The sequence below is a fragment of the Anser anser genome, assembly GCF_964211835.1.
Source record: "Anser anser genome assembly, chromosome: 5".
NCBI classification, from domain to species: domain Eukaryota; kingdom Metazoa; phylum Chordata; class Aves; order Anseriformes; family Anatidae; genus Anser; species Anser anser.
In genome coordinates this window covers 1903349-1921210 of record NC_139725.1, presented here as the reverse complement: position 1 = coordinate 1921210, position 17862 = coordinate 1903349, and the positions used below count along the sequence as shown (strand labels likewise).

Below are 17862 nucleotides of genomic sequence, written 5' to 3'. Positions count from 1 at the left end.
ATTTTCAGGAGCTGTAGTGTTGGTAGAAGGCAGTGGAAGATGAAATGCCAATAGGAGAAATATTTTGCTTCCCTGCAATGGCATCGGGTTGAAATTACCTTTTCTTTTAGGTTACTAACAATTTACGATGGCGCTAGGCTGTTGTTTCGTAAGCTCCTGAACACTGATACAGAGATTGAGCAATGTGTGTGATGTGGGCCTAAATCACTAATTTAAATTGTGAATGACTAGAATTAAGTATAATACTTGAGTGGAAAAAATCAAAGCTATTTGTCAAGCACTAATCCCTCAACCATCTCAGCACCTGTATTTTTAATTAGGAAAAAAATGTTTTTTCCTGAAACATGTATAAACAAATACTTTAAAACCAATGACCTTCATAAATGGTATCTGTCATTTTAACTTTACATTTTAGCAATTGGCACCCTCTTTATTTTGATTGATAAATACGTGGCAAAGATGAATTGCTTTAATGCCAAATCATAAGCTTCTCTGTGTAATGTCTTTTTGAACAGAGCAAAATCCTGTTGTTAACTACACCAGTAATCCTGGTGTGGCCATGGTCAGTGGTTGAAGTTGCTGACTTGGGTCCTTACGGCAGCTGCCCTGCTGTTTTAGGGGCAGATACGCAGTAGAAATAGTCATGGTTGTGGTAATGCAAGTAGGAGCATTACTAAGTACAGTTCTTTGAGGAGTTTTAAGATAGAAGCGTGTGGGATGACTCAAACACAGCATAGTCCCAAATGGGAAATTGAACAGCATAATAAAAAACGCTGTGGTGGTTATAGGAATTGTAGAATTTAGTGCTGTTATGTGGTAAAGAAGTTACTCCTTGGGTGAAGGTTAAAGCAAAAGCAGATGACTGTATGATGTAACCTCCTTTTAAATTTTTCTTCTTTCTCTTCTTCTTGCTCTCTTCCTGCCTCAGGAAAATATGGGTATAAGTTCTAAGTCTGTCTTTTTGTTGTCCTTTTTCTGTCTGGCATCCTTCTCTTGCTGAGCAGGGATAAGAAATGGTGTGGATGCATTATACGTGTAGTGCATGATGCTTGTCCTGGCAGAATTCAAAATAAAGGTTCAGGTAACTGCAAAAAAATAAGATACTCATAAAATAATAAATATGTTATAATCACTATCTTTTGCATCTTTTTTCTTTATAAGAGAAAGCATTTATCGACTCTTGCCTCAGACCACACCTGAAAATATTAACAAGAACTTTGACCAGTATACCATTGACCCAGGAACAAGATACCCGAACTTGAACTCAAGCTGTGTTCGACCTCACCAGGTCAGTGCTTAAAAGGCTTGTTTGTAAAATCACAGATGCCTGTTCTTTTGTGTTTGTTTTTGTTTTTGATTCTCCCACGAGATATACAGCCACAAGTAGTGCATAAACAAGATCTTCAGGAGATTCCTTAGTTCAGATCCATCTGTTGATAAAGTTAACCTAGAAAGAAATTATCTTTTTTCTTCCTCCAAGCAATTCTGATGTTGTGTTACAAATCACTTTTATTTGTAGGTGAGACAGTTATTTGTTACCAATGAGTTACAGCAATGTCCTCTTGAAAGAGTAAGCTCCATTAGAAGATCTGTGAATCTCTCAAGACATGGTATGTGACATCTCATGTTTGTGTGGCTTAATATTTGGAGTTTTCTGAGCATAAAAAAACTGATTGAAATGTTTGATCTCAACTAACTGCAGAGTCGGATATTCGGCCTAACAAGCTGTTGACCTGGTGTCAGAAACAGACAGAAGGGTACCGTAATGTTAGCGTCACAGACCTGACTACCTCCTGGAAAAGTGGCCTTGCACTGTGTGCAATTATCCATCACTTCAGACCTGACCTCATGTAAGTGGCATCTGTAGATTTTGTTAAGTGTAGTGTATATTAAGTATTCAACGAAGTATAGTGTAAGAGCAGCCAGAATAACAATGACAGTCTACAGTTTCCTTCAGTTGTTTGTTTTTTTGCAAGGGAATGCACACCCATGGCTGGCTTTGGGGGACAGGAAAATGGGGTTGGTTTTGCTTTGCCTTTTTTTTTTTTCTGTGCATGTCCTTGCATGCCATTTAAAATGAAATATATATGCTTTTAAAAAGCCAGGAAGGCTTTGAACCTTATGACTTTTGATCATGTTTGTGGGAGTCACATGGTTATTTAAAACAAAAATTGCAATGCTTGCAGAATGTGAGAATTGTATTCCTAGGTCCCTGAAGACTGTTTTTTAGGGTATGCTTAAAACCACAGCCATAATGGCACTGTCATGAGTTCCAAAAATACCTGGATGAGTCTTAAATGAGTTGTCCTTGACGAGCTGTAGTGGTTGCGACAATAGTAGTGTAGACAAACCTTGGGCCGCAGAGGTGCCGTGGGAAGTGGCAGCTTTGCACAGCTCTCTATCCAGAAGAGTGCTGTGCAACAAGGGACGGCCCTTGAAAATTAACTGCTTTAGGGATTGAACCTGTGCCAGCATCTGCCCTTTTACTGTGATTCAGGGGTCCTCACTGTACAAGGCCTGACTTCTTATATATGAATGTTTTCCAAGGTTTTTCAGTTAGATACAGGAGGGTTGATGTGTAACAGATGGCAGGAATGGCCATTGCTGGCAGTGGGTTACTGGGCCTGCTTGATGATATCTATAGCGAGGCCACTCTTCTGTCCTGTCCCGGGTCTCCAAAATGCACTGGATGCATTTTCTTGCCTTCCTATATAGGTTAGTCACCCACAGATTTAGGACTTGTGGATGAATTATTGTCAGCCTCCCTTTACAGTGGATAAATGAAAGAAATTACTGAACTTTTTCATGAGGTATGATAGTGTGTGGGATGAAAAAAAAAAAAGGAATGATGCCCAGGGTACTTCTTTGTATAGCTTTGCCTGAGGACGTGCGGACGTGCTAGCCTTGTAAGAAAATTTTCTTGGTTGTTTTCTTTATTTTTTTCTTCCTCAGGTTATTTTTAAAAAATGAGGGTTATGAATGGTTTTGTTGCCACAGAAGACAGTGTAGAAAGCAAATTGATCTTTGTGTGTGGAAAGTATGCCTCTTAAACAATGCTTTCTAGAAAGCTGATAGATTTATCTTCCTGAGCTAACAGACATCCTGCTGTTTTATTAACATTGTGTTTGGTCTCATTGGCTTTTTGTGTTAAACGGGACTGCTGAAGGACTTGGCCAGATGAGAGCCAGGCAGGCCCGGCAGGAGGCAGTGCTGGGGCAGAGGGCTGCCTGCACCCCCTGGCTCCAGAAGCAGGCCTGAGGGGTGGTGGGAAGAGAGAGATTCTTTGGGGGGTTCAAAAGCTCACACTCCTTATGAGGAGAGAGAAACTACCCTGCCTGGAGCTTTGTACTTTATTCACGTGTTTATTTTAATCATGAATTTTGGAAGCTGTTCAAGGGATTGGAGTCTTAAAATAAGTCCCATAGAAAATGGATTAGAGAATGGGTAATGCAGTTCCAGATGTGTGATACTTATTTAGTGCACTAATAAATCTGGTTGACGTAGACAGGAGCTCCTCGTTCAAACTGTGTGTGTAATGCCTTAAAAAGAAATGTAGTGCCTGCGTGTGTGTACATGCACACACGTATATCACGTTTGTTTTCTAAAATGCTAGTGTAAATTTACTACTCATGGCTTTTGGTGCTTTATAGAACTAATAAAAACTGAAGAACCAATTGCTAACAGGTGAAATTTGTAGTAGCACAGCTGTATTTGGAGAGTAAAGAGGTTTATTAGCACTTCAGAGGAGGAATTGTTTTTTTTCATAAATAAGGGAATCCTTTTTTCTGAGACTACATCAAAATCCTGTCCCGTGAAATAGCTTTTAAATGACCCTTTTGGTAAAGCTACGCTTTTTCATAAGAAAACTCATATTGATGCTCTTACTTTTAGACTCTGTAGCTTTGACCTGGTGAAACACCCATGCCCTCTCTCGTGGTGCTGTCCTGCACCCCTCCAACACGCAAGGAAGCGCTGTGTGTTTCTAAGGTCAGCAGGCAGCAAACGGCCGCTGATGCCGGTGTGTTCTCCCTACAGAGACTTTGATGCTCTGAATGAAGAAGACGTTGTCAAAAACAACCAACTGGCATTTGATGTTGCTGAGCGGGAATTTGGGATCCCCCCTGTGACTACAGGGAAGGAGGTGGGATCAGCTGGGGAGCCCGACAAGCTCAGTATGGTCATGTACCTCTCCAAGTTTTACGAGCTTTTCAGGGGCACACCTCTGCAGGCAGTAGGTAAGCTGAATCCAGACGGCACCGAGTTCTCCCAGGTATGGGGAATGGGAGCACTTCATAGAGGCTGCTCACAGGCACTGCTTCTGAGCCAAGAGCCCCTTCCCAGCTGAGTGATTCTGGCACGTGAACGTGTCTGCAATAGTTACCTTGCCCCTAGAAAAGGAAAGAGGGGAAAAACTTGATGGGAGACCAGGGTTTTGGAGGCCGTTGGTGGTTTCAGAGAACAGAAGCAGTTGGATAACTGTTGCTTGAAATCATTAAGTTAATGTATCAGGTCATCCTCTTGTAAGGATGACAGCCTAAGTCATGTCCATTCCTTGGTGTTTCTCTTCCTCTTTTAAAAAGTCACCCCACACCTTGTATGATTTTTTTTTTCTGAACAGATGCTGGGGACAAGCGAAATGGAGAAAATAATGATCTTTGTTCAGCAAAATCATCAAATTTCATCTTTAATAATTACATCAATTTAACTTTACCAAGAAAACGAGTACCGAAGGTAAGCTGTGAAGAAAGGCTTGCCCTATATCTTTTTGTCTTTTAAAGAGACGAAAATAAACTTTCAGGTTCAGAAACAAGGGGGTTTTATATATCCTAGTATTAAAAGACCTGTAGAAGGAGATTTTGTGCTCATATTAAAAAAAAGTAAAATAAGATTCCAGAGTAAACAAAAATAACACACATGCAAGTACTCAGTCCTTATGGTGTTTGTAATGATAAAACTGAATTATTGTCAGTGTCAAATTGCTGAAGCATTAATAATAAACACAGTTAAGCATTCTCTGTGAATGCAAGTTTCTCTAATCTCAGTGAGAATTTCTGTGTACTTGGGGAGAAATTGTATTAATTCTCCATGTCAATCTTCTTCAGCGAAGATAAAAGGAAGGGGAGGAGGATGTTTTATTTGGTGTGTTTATAAATTGCGGTTTTCAACTTTAAATGTTTGAGATCTTGGCTCTCTTACCTGTATTGTCTCTTGTATTTTCTTTCTGGAATTTTTTCAAAAGGCATTTTAGGAGGTTTTGTGTAATGCTAGATGCTAAGTGTATATTTTTTTGTGGGGGTGTTTTTTTTCTGGTTGTTTTGAAAGAAAGTCTGCAATTTCCCTGGGTATGGCTATTGAGAGCCCTTCAAACTCTTCTAGATATATAAATATAAAGCCTGCAAGGGTGACAAACAATGGGCAAGACTGACTAACATGACTGAGATAATGATCTATTCATACATACCCATGTACTTTTCTCTCCCTGTCACATATTAATGAAAACTTACTGACATGCCCTGTTTATGTCCTTGTATGAAACGAATCCATGCCTGTACATGTTGCAATTAAAGATTACAGGGCTTTGAAGGGGTATGGAGACTGGAATTAATACTTTCTGACATAGGGTTGTGTGCAGTGGGAGTATTGTTTTTGTATTTCTGAATGGATTATAACTTCAAAAGTTTTGTATGATTTAATTTAAAAGTTACTGTAATTAAATTATTCAGTAATAAACTTTCACACTCTGTCTATTCATTAACTTGGGCCTCTGCTGAAGGGAGACCTTAAGGAGGGGCTTCGCTTTCACAGCCAAACCTACATTCATTTTAACTTAATTTTAAATGGGGAGTGTCTGCAAAACTTGCCTCTGAGGCAGCAGTGTCTCTCTGAGACTGCTCTAATCCAACTGATGCAGATTAACCAACACGAGTTAGACAGCAGCCCATACTCCTCCACCAGAATGAATTTAACTTGCGTGTTTTCTGAAATACAGCTTAATGCAAAACTGTTCCAGGTTTCGAGTTTCCTGGGATATGCAGAAGTTAAGTTAGTTGTTGTGGGTTGTTGTTGTTGTTGATCTTTGTTTCCTTCATTCAGTATTTGTCAGTGCAAATACTCTTAATTTTTGCCTGCAAAAATACACTTTTCCTACTCGTTTTTGTTTGGTGTCCTTACAGGTGTACATGTATGTACTACATGTCTCAATGTTTTTAATATGTTGCTCTTTAAATTCGTTGCTATCTTACCTTTTCAGTCGCAGTAGAAATGTGGATTGATTTTTTTTGTTGTTGTTGTTTTTGTTCTTCTCAATCGTCTGAAAAACTACTTGAGAATTTCCAAATATTTCCTAGAGTTAACTTACATCTCAAATTTTTTCCATCCCCAAACATACTTTCAAAACCAATGGACAGTCAGCTGCCCAGTAACCTCATATATCCTTGTGAGGAAATAACTTTTCCCTGCCACCCACATACACACAAAACAAAGTGACACGTTTCCCAGCTAACCAAGCAGTGAGAAACTAAATAGGCAAAATAAACATTGCCTTTTCTTGTGGGTGACTTCTTTAGAAGAAAAACTTTTTTTTTCATGACCACAATATTATTATTTTTCTCTGAGTTATTTGCAGAAGTAAATAGACTTTTGGTAGTGGGGAAAGCTTTCCATTACTAAAGCATACAGCCCTCTGACTAACCTCCTGTCATGAAATATGTCTTGTCTCATAACAGGAGGTGTAGTTCTTGGCACTACATGAAAGCATGAGGTAACTTGCCTGATGGGCCCCTTTGGTTTCACACCACAGGGGCTCGTTTGAAAGGAGAAGGGGAAGCAATATTTTGCAAATCAGCTTGGGGAGTGAGACTATCAAGGCCGCTTACTTTATATGAGGCTTTGCAGCCTTGTCATGGGCGGGACATGAAGCTTGGCAAGAAGTACACTGATCAAGTTCGGACAGAGATTTGCAAATGCCATAACCGTCAGAAACTATCTGGGAAATGAGGCTCCTTGGAAAGCAACTGTGTGAGTTAAAGTATGGCTGTGGCTTCAGTGCTGTGGTTCTTTGCCCTGCACAGAGTGGTGTTGAGCACTATCCAGGTATGACAGTAGGAGAGCACTCGTGTATCACAGAAAGTCCAAACCCACCTGGGGTAACGTAGTGTCATGTGTCGCTTCCTGAACTCTCTGCACCATCCAGTTTGTTCTTTTATCTGGTTAGACAGGGGATCCTTATCTGGGTGTGACTGGTGAGAGAACAGGAAGCGGAGGCTGGAGCTGGTGTGGCAGTAGCCGCCCTGGCAGCCTCTACAGGTCTCGGTAATGTTTTCCATTTTCCTACCAGTGTCAGCAGAGTTTGCGAGGAACTGAGATTTCCTGTGCTCCGGACTAAGAAATGAATCGAGGTGTTTATACAACAAAGGGCACAATCCTCTTTCTTGGAGTTTTGCTAGGCAATTAAATTGCTTTGTTATTCACTTCTTTGTAAATAAGTTAATAAAAGTCCTTTATGTTGCTTCTGAAAGGCAACATCTTGTTTACTTCATTCACTTAGACAAATTCTGCTTTTATGTGGTACAGATTATTATGCAGAATACATTGTGTTGTTATGCTGTTCACTTTTTCGTGGTAGACTAATGATCATAGGTAGTGTAAAACTGGATTACTGAGAGCTGGTGCTTGAAAGACAGCGTACCAAAGCATGTGAAGTAATCAAAATATTGTCCTCTGATTCTTTCGGTATTTGCCCAGAAGATGTTTGAGATTACTTCTATTCACTGCATAATGATTTATTATAAACAGTGTATATGTAAAAAGAAAGCCTGTATTCTTTGATCTTTGTCTCCTTATTCTTTTTTTGTTGTTGTTTTAATTAGCTGAGCAGTCATTGAGTTGCAGTGTGGGCAAATGCAAATAAGTGGAATGTGGTTTATTGTTCATAAAATATAAACTAACATGACATTTACAAGACAAAAAGCCCCCATGTCATAACTACATAAATTGTGCCATCTCTTAAAGACTGAATTTAATAAGGAAAGACACAAATTTTTAAGTATTGACTATTTTGCAAGTTCATGCAAACTGAGTGTGAAATATTGTTTGTTTGTGTAATTTCCAGTAAAATGACGGCATACATGCATAGCTTCATACATAGCTTGAGCACAAAATAGGCTGGTTGCTTGCTTAAGTACTACTGTGTAAAACCAGAGTTGGGAAGGGGAACCCTGCAAGAGAGATGGACGTTTGAGGCAGACAACAATTGCTCCAAAAAAAAGGACATGTTTGCACTATGAAAACGTGGTCTGCATGCAGATATCTGAGTTGAAAGAGATGCAGAGCTATAGTGGAAGAGTGAGTTTTCTTGGATTGTCATATTTATCTGGAAACCAATGTAGTGTAGATTAAAATTCACAGAATAACTGATGCTCAAATGCCTTTTTCTTCAAGAGTGTGCTAATGCTTTATGAATTACGAAGTCATCGGTACTTAAGGAGGAATAGGCAAACACAAGGCTTGCAGGTCCTCTGTTGAACAAAGTGTAGGTTTTTCCCCAGCAGAGCCCAGTAGGAGCTCCCAGTTAGGGCTGCTGTTACATACATGACTACTGCCAGCAGGGCTTCTTGTGCAAGGAGCGATCCTGCTGAGCTGGGGGGCCTAACGAGGGGTGCACTGGCACTGCTCACCCATGGTCATGGTATTTAACAGAGGCCAGACCACAAGACCACACTTACCTGGTTGTGGATCTAATGCCTGGGAAAGAACAGATTGAATAAATTTGGTAGCTGTTATAGTAATGCATATACTTAGTTTTGCTTTACTGTTTCAGGTTGAAGGGAAAACAGAAGAAAATGAGACTAACAAAAGACGTCGAAAAGGTCTTTTTGGTGTCTTTGAGGAGGTTAGTGCTGAGCAGTGTCTACACATACCCAGTTCTTGGATAAGCACCAGAGCTGAGGAGGCAGTGGAAGTTGGGGGGCTGGGACTTGGCCTTTTGTGCTTGGTAGGAATAAAAAGCCTGTCACCTTCAAACTTTGAATGCTCTGTTCTGTGTGTGGAAAACAAGCTAAACATACTGAAATAATTTGGCAGAGATAAGAGCATTATGTAAATCACACCAGTTTTTTTTCTGACCCAAGAATGTGTAAGGTATAGGTGTGTTTGTTTGTTTTATTCCTTCCAACTCAGTTATTTGAACAATTTCTGTTTGAAGAGCTTGTATTTTCTGTCCACTCTCTCTGATTTAGTTACCTTTTTGACTCTCTGCTTTGTCATCCCTATTACTGATGCATGTTCCCTTTTTACTGTGCTCTGGGACCAAAGAAAATAATTTTTCAGTGAATTTTGCATGCTAAGCAGTGTCATTTTTAATATGCTGTGGACTATATTTCCTTTCATCATTGGCTTGTAAGGATGTCATTTTCTCTCTTCACGAGCCTCATAGGTAAACTTGAGGAAAAACATAGTCTGTTGTTTTCTTGCAGGCTTCAGGCTTTTCAAGCCAAGCGACAAGTGCTGGGAAAGAACAGAATGATAGCAAAGAAGGAATGAACCAGAATAAAGTTAAATCAATGGCAACTCAGCTGTTGGCCAAGTTTGAAGAGAATGCTCCAAATACAATTTTTCGGAGGCAGGTAGGTAATAGATGAACATAAGTCATTTCTGAAATTAAACGGTAGTCTCTCCTTGTGAACGTGATGCAGATCTCAGGGGGAAAAAAAGTGGATCTGTTAGATGTTTGGATAGGGTTTTCTTTCCTTGTTTTTAATTCTTTATGCAAATTAAAGGGTATTCATCTTAATTTTGCGGGAACAAATATAACTAAATAATATATAGATAACTGCATTTCAATATGCTGTATTATAGTGCATATTAATATTGTGTGGAATTGCAGAGACTGGAAATCTCTTGTAAACCAGTCTGTAGGATTTCTCCTTTGTGTAGGAGTCTGGCTGTATGTGGTATTGCAGAAGAACTTTTTTTTTCCTGTACTTTGTGAGTAAAGGTAACTAAATACCCTGCAGACTCTTCCTTTGTAGAACATTTAAAGAAAGCATAGGAAGGGAACCTCATCCTTTGGAAGATATGTCCAGCTTTTATTTTCATTCCTAAGGAAGGCATAGTAGAATATGTCTGAACGTTTCACAGCACTTTCATGGTTTGTTGTTAATGCTGGCGCTGTTTTAAAATAATCCTGTGCTGTCATGGTAACAATGATAATCCCCAAATCACACTTAAGCCAATGAGTTGGCTTGGTAAGTCAAACAAATTCAGATCTGTCACCTGAAAGATCTGAAGGAAGGATATGCAAGGTGTCAAAGTTTTGTCAAGGGTGGTGGCTTTCTTAATTCTTTGTGCTTGTATGCATTTGTTTGTTTACATACTTAAGTCCTCAAAAAGTGTAGGCTTTATAGATGTCAAGTGACTTTCCCAGTCTAGGAACCGTTGCTGTTTGCACTCTTTCCAGCTACTTGTCTGTGCTCTGAGATTTCTGCATGTCATAACTGAGCAGAACTTTGCTTGTCCATGTTCAAGGAAACCTTGTCGCATTATTACCTTCCGATTATAGCCTCTCTATGAACACTGAATTTTTTGAATTTTAGGTACATCTTTGATGGTAAAAGGGTTGATAAAAATGAGTAGGGGACAAAAATCTGCAAAGCATGTTGATTAAGCTCTGTAATACTGTTTCTTTAAAAGCAGCTTTTATTTCTTTCTGCCTCAGAAGATCTTAGAATCCTATTTACTGTCTCTTTTTTTCCCACTCTGTCTTCATAATTTAAAAATGCTTTACAAGGAGCAAATAGATAGACCAGCCCTGGTCTCTTCTGACTCTCCTGTTAATCCTCGCTTTGCTAAACCTAAGGATCCAAATCTTCTTCCACCTCAACCAAAAAGGCAGGTAGGAACTCATGTAGATAACACCTCACAGTCATATCATTCCTCTTACTGCTGGGAAATCAATGTTATTGTGTTACTACAGAATCTATAAAATGATAATTGGATATAATCTGCGGAGTTAACAGATACATTTAGCTGAGAATTGTGAAAATTGCATTAAAGCTTAACATTGTTTTATACCTGCTTAACCAGGTGAGAAAAATGTTTGCAAGAATCAGTAGCTGCATGGAAAGAACCATAAAAACCTAGAGGTGTTGATCTCCATGTTATCACATCTAGTATCCAAATTGTGTTTAGCATGCAGGAAAAGTACAGCAATAGCTGACAATTTTCTGTGCATGTACTTGATGCTTTGTGCTGTTGTAATGAATGATAAGGCAAAGGGAGTTTTCCACTGTGAGAAAACTGGCAAAATGTCTAAGCTAAAGGCTTGAGCATTGAAAAATCTCGTATTAATGCCCAGGTTTTCTACTTCATTGTGCAGCATCATATACTTGGGGCAAAATTTTTGAGTACTTGGTTTAATTTTTCCTCTTAGCATTTCTAAAGCAAGCAATCTTGTATCAAATAATGTTGATAATCACTTTAAATTAAAATTTTCAATTGCAGTAAATATTCTGTAGTGGTCTTCTCATTTTGCCGCAGACTACTCTTGCATCTGTATTGCATGTGGAAATCTCCAGGTCAGCTTGATGAAAACTGTATATTCATGAACTGTTTGAGAATTATTATTTTAAAGGCAGATGTGCTGTTCTGTAACATCAAGAGCACACTGCAAGTTGATTGGAATTAGTTTTTCTTAATTCTAATTCCGAAGATTTTGGAAAGTTTGTATTGATTTGAATTGGACCAATGGGATGAAGTAGAAAACTGTTATGAAAAAAAACAACTGGAAGGTCGTTTTTAAGACTGAATTTAGCAAAGCTGAACTGGTCCGGCTGTTTTATTTACTTCAAAAACTATTTCATATAAAGATAGAAATTCAGAGACCCATTCTGAGCTCCTCAGAAAGTGCTCCAAATCTGAAAAGCATTATATCTCAACTCATGCCACACTAGATCAAGGATTATGCCAGGGACTACTGTTGGTATTTTTACAGTTTGATCGACTAGTTTCAGGTAGATGTGATGCTAAAACAGAAGTTTGCTCTAAAAACAAACAAAACCCTAGAATGAGACATTGTCACGTTCTTCTCCACTAATGCTGTCTGGGGTTATTCATTAAAAACTGAGGCAAAACTCAAGAAGGATGTGAAGACCTTTGTAAGTTATGTAGCACCAATGTATTTCAGTGCATGGACATGAGTAGTACACTTGCAGTAGATAGTGTGGAGAGATCCACAGGATCCAGGAGATCCAGGGGATCCAGGGAGATCTAGGATAACATCTCATTTCTTGTTCAGTGCATGACTGTGCTGCGCTTTTGGAAGCATCCTTAAAAGCTGAATATACTGCATGGTAGTGCAGAAAGCAGACTTTTTTCTCACTTCAAGTGTTTCCCAGTTTCAGGTGGTAGCTAGAACTGAACACGAGGTCAGGGAACCCAAACAGTCTTTAAATGGTTCTGATCATATGGCCAGGAGACCAAAGACTGTAGAAAAAACAGATACCCGGCCCAGTCTGTCAGAAACCTCTGAAAATCTTGCATCTGCCTGTTCCACTGCATTTGTACTCTCTGGAGTGCTTAAGCGTCTTCAGAACCTGGAGGAAAAAATGAAACAGGTGACAAGCAAATTCTTTTCCTTTCTCTCTCTTAACCACATATATTAATCTGTATACTGTATTTTCCCTGGATATGCTGGCATTTTCTCTGTTGATTTTAGGTTATATTAAGACAATAAAAACACTTCTTGCATACTTGCTGTATTCTGATGAGATGTATAACATTGACTGAAATCTCTCTCTCTTTCTTCGCTTTCTCCTTCGCTTTCTCCTTCTCCTTGGCTTTCCTCTACTTGGCTTTCCTTTCCTGGCTCTTACTGCAGAAAAGAGCTCAGACCATAGCAAATAGAGAATTCCATAAAAAGAACATTAAAGAGAAAGCAGCACATCTTGCCTCAATGTTTGGATACATGGAGTTTCCAAAGGTGAATATTAGGTTTTGCACCTGCAGAATTGCTGAGTTAGAAGACATATCTGAGAATTCATGGGGGAAAAAAGATTGCCATGGTTTTGTTTTTAATTTTCTTTTCATCCTGGGCAGATCTGAAGAGTCATTTGGATTCTACTGAAACTGCTAAAAAGCTTTAAATATTATTGCATAATTTAATTGAGGTAAAACATAATCTAAATCATAGAACTAGTCAGAGTACTTAAAATACACCACATGTTGCATGTAAGTGTACACAGGTAGCTTGTAGTTTCTAAGGAACTGGTAAGCAGTAGCTCTCAGCAAAATTTGGCATTTAGAGTTTTGTTATGCTTTCTCCCAGTGCTATGTTACCTTGGTGCCCGCTGCAATCAATTTTGCAAGAAAATTGAGTACAGTAATACTATTTGATGTGAAGGTTTTGCCATGATGATTTCCATGGCTCCTCACTATGAAGAAGTAAAGAACGGTGGAAAATCGTAGTCATTATCTATTTTTTATTTTTTTTTTGGTGCATGACTGTGAATTACTCTCTTAACCTGTGCTAATGTCACTCTCTGTTGGATAACTCTCCTCTGTTTCTGCTCTACACAGAGTAAGCTACCTACTAAAGGCTTATCCCATTCTCAGCCCCCAACTCCCTGTTGCCTTCTACCTCATGATTCAGCTGCTGCCTGTCCTCCGTCATCTGTAGGTTCAACTTCCCCTGCGCTTCCTTCTAGACAGGTACTCTATTAACAGATTTTTCCTGTAAAATCCAAACTTGTGCTAAAGTTGCTTGAGAAATAGCTTGGATGGAAGGTGCTGCCTTTGCACAGTGGATCTATTGGATAGTTTGTATTTCACATACAAATTAAACTTTACTTTCTTCGCTGTTGTTAATTTTGCATGTTTGTAAGAGGAAAGTCAACACTAAAAGTAGTTTGGGTATAAAGCTGAAGAACAGGGTAAATACTTGAGAAAACTTTTACTTAAATTCAGAAATTTTTGCATCACTGCTTATTTTAATGTTAAAATTATAAACAGCAATTATCTGTTGTTGGATAATACCACAGATATGCCTAGGAGAGAGTGAGTTCCATGTTGTGTGCATATAACTGGATGTTATGGGATTGGTTAATTGTGCTGTGGGTTATTTTTCTTTTCATAATACTATCAGTTGGGCCTGCAGGGAAGAACCTGGATCATACGGTTTATTTTAAATGGAGGATGTGTGTTAGAATTGTATGAGCGCTTGTTGGCACAGGCAGACTTTAATGTTGTTTTCTTTGTTTGCTTATTTGTACTTTAAATTTGCTTCTGAGGATTAATTGCCAGAACATAGTTCCGTGTAACAGCAGGCTTCACACAGAGGAAATGTGCATATGCTTAATGAAAGCAATTAGATAATACTTAAATCAGAGGTATTCAGCTCTTACTACTTATGCCAGTGTTGTTTTAATGTGCGAAAGATGAGATGCCATTGGCTTCTAACTCCTCTGTTTCAGGATTTTAATTGAGGAAAGTTGAATAACTTACAGCTTTTCAGGGCCAGTAAAGGCCCAGGTTCCCTTTACTTCACCCAGATTATGTAGCAGCAGGCTGGTAACACTGCAGTATTGAATAGACTTGCAGTGGACATCAGGGTGGAAACATCAAGTTTCTAGAAGCATTGGAGGTGGCTGCTGTGACCCAGCATAGGCACTGCTGGAGCTGGTGGCCTTGCTGTCTGACACACAAAAGAAGTGCTGTTCAGCAAAATTGGGTACTGTCTCCATTTACTGGGAGAAAGGCCAAAGCATTCTGCCTGCTCTTGTGTTTAAATAACAGTAGTTTTATGAAATATTCATGAGTATTACCCAACTTCAGGTAAGTCAAGGCTGAAGGTGATTTCCTGTCTGATGGGTGTTCAGCAGGATTATTTAGTGGAATTAGTCTAGATCACTGTAGGATTTTGTGGGTTTTTTTTTGTGTTTGTGTGTTTGGTGTGTTAGTTTGGTTGTTTTCCACCATATTGTTGATGCTAGGAGGTATATCAAAAAGACTCTCTTCCTCCCTCATTCCCCAGGAAAATATAGGCTACGAGCCCTTCAAGGACATTGCAAGCCCAGCAGGTGCCTAACTCCTATAATCCTCTAATCCCCTTCAGCCTCAAAATCATTCCTTTGCCTAGATTCACCTCTTAATTTTATGACCTAGGAGGTATAATATTTGATGGACTTAAAGCAAAGTAATGGTTTTCAAAATGTTAGGGTCTGTTGCTCTTCTGTTTTGGAGTAAAATTGTGGTGCTACAAAAAGAGTAAAAATCAATGTGAACTAGTCTTTAGCAAATGAGAACTAGGCTCTTAATTTCGTTACAAGCAATACTTGTGCTTATAACCCTGCTTTTGGCAGGGTGAAGCACATTTAAGGCTAGAAAAGCTTGTTCTGTCACCAGCACAGTAGATGTACCTTCATTTTATTTGGTACATTGTTGCTTGGTTAGGTAGGACTACATTTAGTCTTTAGTATACCTACGCACATGGACATGCTGATGCTTAGTATATTGCTCCACAGGCTTGTACAGTCTCGGGTCCTCCTGTATACTATATGCCCTGCACATGTCTAAATATAGTGCATTCAGCACAGCATAGTTGAGAATTTTCAAGTAGCCTGGTAATTAACAGGCTAGCATTTACTTTCCCCCACTCTGAGGCAGATGTGATAATAGAAAACTGATCCAAATGAACCCCAACTGATGATGGATTGTTGTAAATATTTTAGTGGGAAAGGTAGTAATTTAACAACAACAGCAACAAAAAAACACCAACCCTTGAGGTTTTTTTCCAAGGTTGCCAGTGAACACAAGTGATGTTGCTGGTCTTGCCCTTGCTACAGGGGTTACTTGCTTACAGGGGCAGGAGGGGTGCACAGGATCACTCAGCCCTGATGCTGGGCAAGGCTTCCGCAGGTAAGGAGCGGGTACCTGTGCTTCATGCCTGTGCTAGGTATGATAAAGGGTCACCATGAAAAGGGAGATTGGGGTCAGGCTTGGGTGTTCGGATAAGGGACCCTTGAATGTAAGGAGCAGGGTGCTGGGGGACAACTTTCAGAGCAAGTTATGCCTATGTGCATTCACACTAAACGAGTAAAAGTTGATCCTGTCCTGAGGAGAGGGGAGGGACTCAGTAGCCCTTTGGGCCTATGTCCATGACTGTGGTTTTGTGTTAGTGATGTGCTGGTGATGATGTTTATGGATGTGCCCAGCTGTTGTTCTTCATCCTCTTTGTTTGCTATGAAACTAATTCAGTCCTGTGATAACCCATTACTTTAGTTTTACCTCTCTTTGGCAACTTAACTTCAGCTCTGTGTCTCTGAGTTACACAGGCCACATTTTGGCTTACCTTTTGTTGATTCTAAAGCAAAATATTTTGAAGAAGCAGATTTATTACTGTTATTTTTCCTGTAAGAGTATGAAATCTTCAAGGAATGCCTGCTGCTGTCTTGATTTCATAACAGGCAATCTGTACGTACTCTTGCATGATTAAGTTGATGTCCCTGCATTTTGTATGTTAAGAATGCACAGTTTTCAGAGCGTGAAAGTTTTCTTGTGCTTTTAAAAACAATAGCTAAATGTGCAGTATTATATATACATAGATGTGTGTGTATATATAAAATTATGTATATAAAAGATAATATTTCAGGTGCACAGCTTGCACTTTCAAATAGTGCGCGTGCTAGCTTAATAATGTGTTTGGACCTCTCTGATGTGACTATATATTAGTAATTGTCTGTGTTCATGTTACCTTGAGGATGGGTTTGTAGGACTCTGAATTTGTATGATATCTGTTCTGAGAGATATCACTAGGTAAGTGTAGACTTCAGTATGGAAAGGGACCTCAGGACTGGTAAACCAACAGGAAGAGTTCCCATGTGTTGCTGCCTGTCTTATTTTTCCCAGCAGAAGAACAGAAGATAATAGAAGTTTGATTTTGGTAAGACTTCGTAAGATATGACTTGTAAATATCAGCACCTTCCTGTCATTTAAATAGCAGTGTCATTTCAATTTCAAGTGAGTACTGAGATGATTATGTTACCAGACAAGACAATCCTTTGTATCTGTTGAATTTTTGTTGGCATAGTATTAAGTATGGTGTCTGAGGAGACTTACTATTTAGGACTTTTAATATTAATCTTATTACAGAGACACGTTGTTAAGCCTCAATCCTGAAAGGAGCATTTGAAAGTGAATTCTATGGATGCATGCTGTTTCTTCCAGTTTCTTTTAAAGACACGCACCATAACATACACAGTCATTTGAACCTACTAAGAATTAAGTTCTGTATGGCAGTATATGCTAGTCAGTAATAATCAAAACTCCCTTCTAAGTTTAATCATCTGTCATATTTCATATAGAATTATGAGTTAACGGGGAAAGTTGAAGAAAGCTAAGCTGTGTAAGAGTTGACAAGTTCTCTAAAGGAATGTGCCTCTGGTGTGTAAATGTGAGGTCAGACTTTCTCTTCTGCAACTGGAGTTCTTACACTTGGGTGATTGAAGGGGAGAGAATGTCATCAAAGTCCTTGTCCATAAGCTGGATGAGGTTGAGAGAAGATACAGGGTGGCTTGGTGGTGGTGCTGTTGTCATATAAGGGCTGATGATGAGCCTTGCAAGGCAGCACTGCTCTCGTGCTCCCTGGCCTTGTGTTTCTCTGTGGGTTTCTCCTCATGGCAGGTGCTCACAGGGCTGCCCCTATAGATTCTTGCCCTGCCCTGCCCTGCTATTTTTATTTCCTCATTGAATGCTATTTAAAAGGTGCACTGCTGCAACTGTTGCAAATTGATCTCCTCTCGTCTACCCACTTCTCTGATTCATTAAGGAAAACCAGTAGCAATCTTCTCCCAGTAATGTGTCCTTATTAAC

General features: G+C 39.3%; 1 protein-coding gene across 17 annotated transcripts in view; it reads left to right on the top strand.

The window, feature by feature from the left end:
* MICAL2 (microtubule associated monooxygenase, calponin and LIM domain containing 2) overlaps positions 1-17862 on the top strand; it is a 162583-nt gene that overhangs the window by 87178 nt on the left and 57543 nt on the right. For 9 of the 17 annotated variants that reach the window (XM_083839911.1, XM_083839915.1, XM_083839902.1 and 6 more), the window contains 11 exons: positions 1162-1288; positions 1520-1610; positions 1703-1850; positions 4036-4235; positions 4619-4731; positions 8819-8890; positions 9474-9623; positions 10787-10891; positions 12393-12611; positions 12875-12976; positions 13573-13704. In XM_083839911.1, coding sequence (XP_083696037.1) covers positions 1162-1288; positions 1520-1610; positions 1703-1850; positions 4036-4235; positions 4619-4731; positions 8819-8890; positions 9474-9623; positions 10787-10891; positions 12393-12611; positions 12875-12976; positions 13573-13704 — 1459 coding nt within the window. The remainder of the gene's footprint in view (positions 1-1161; positions 1289-1519; positions 1611-1702; positions 1851-4035; positions 4236-4618; positions 4732-8818; positions 8891-9473; positions 9624-10786; positions 10892-12392; positions 12612-12874; positions 12977-13572; positions 13705-17862) is intronic. The other 8 variants (XM_083839904.1, XM_083839907.1, XM_083839905.1 and 5 more) reach the window with 6 other exon arrangements.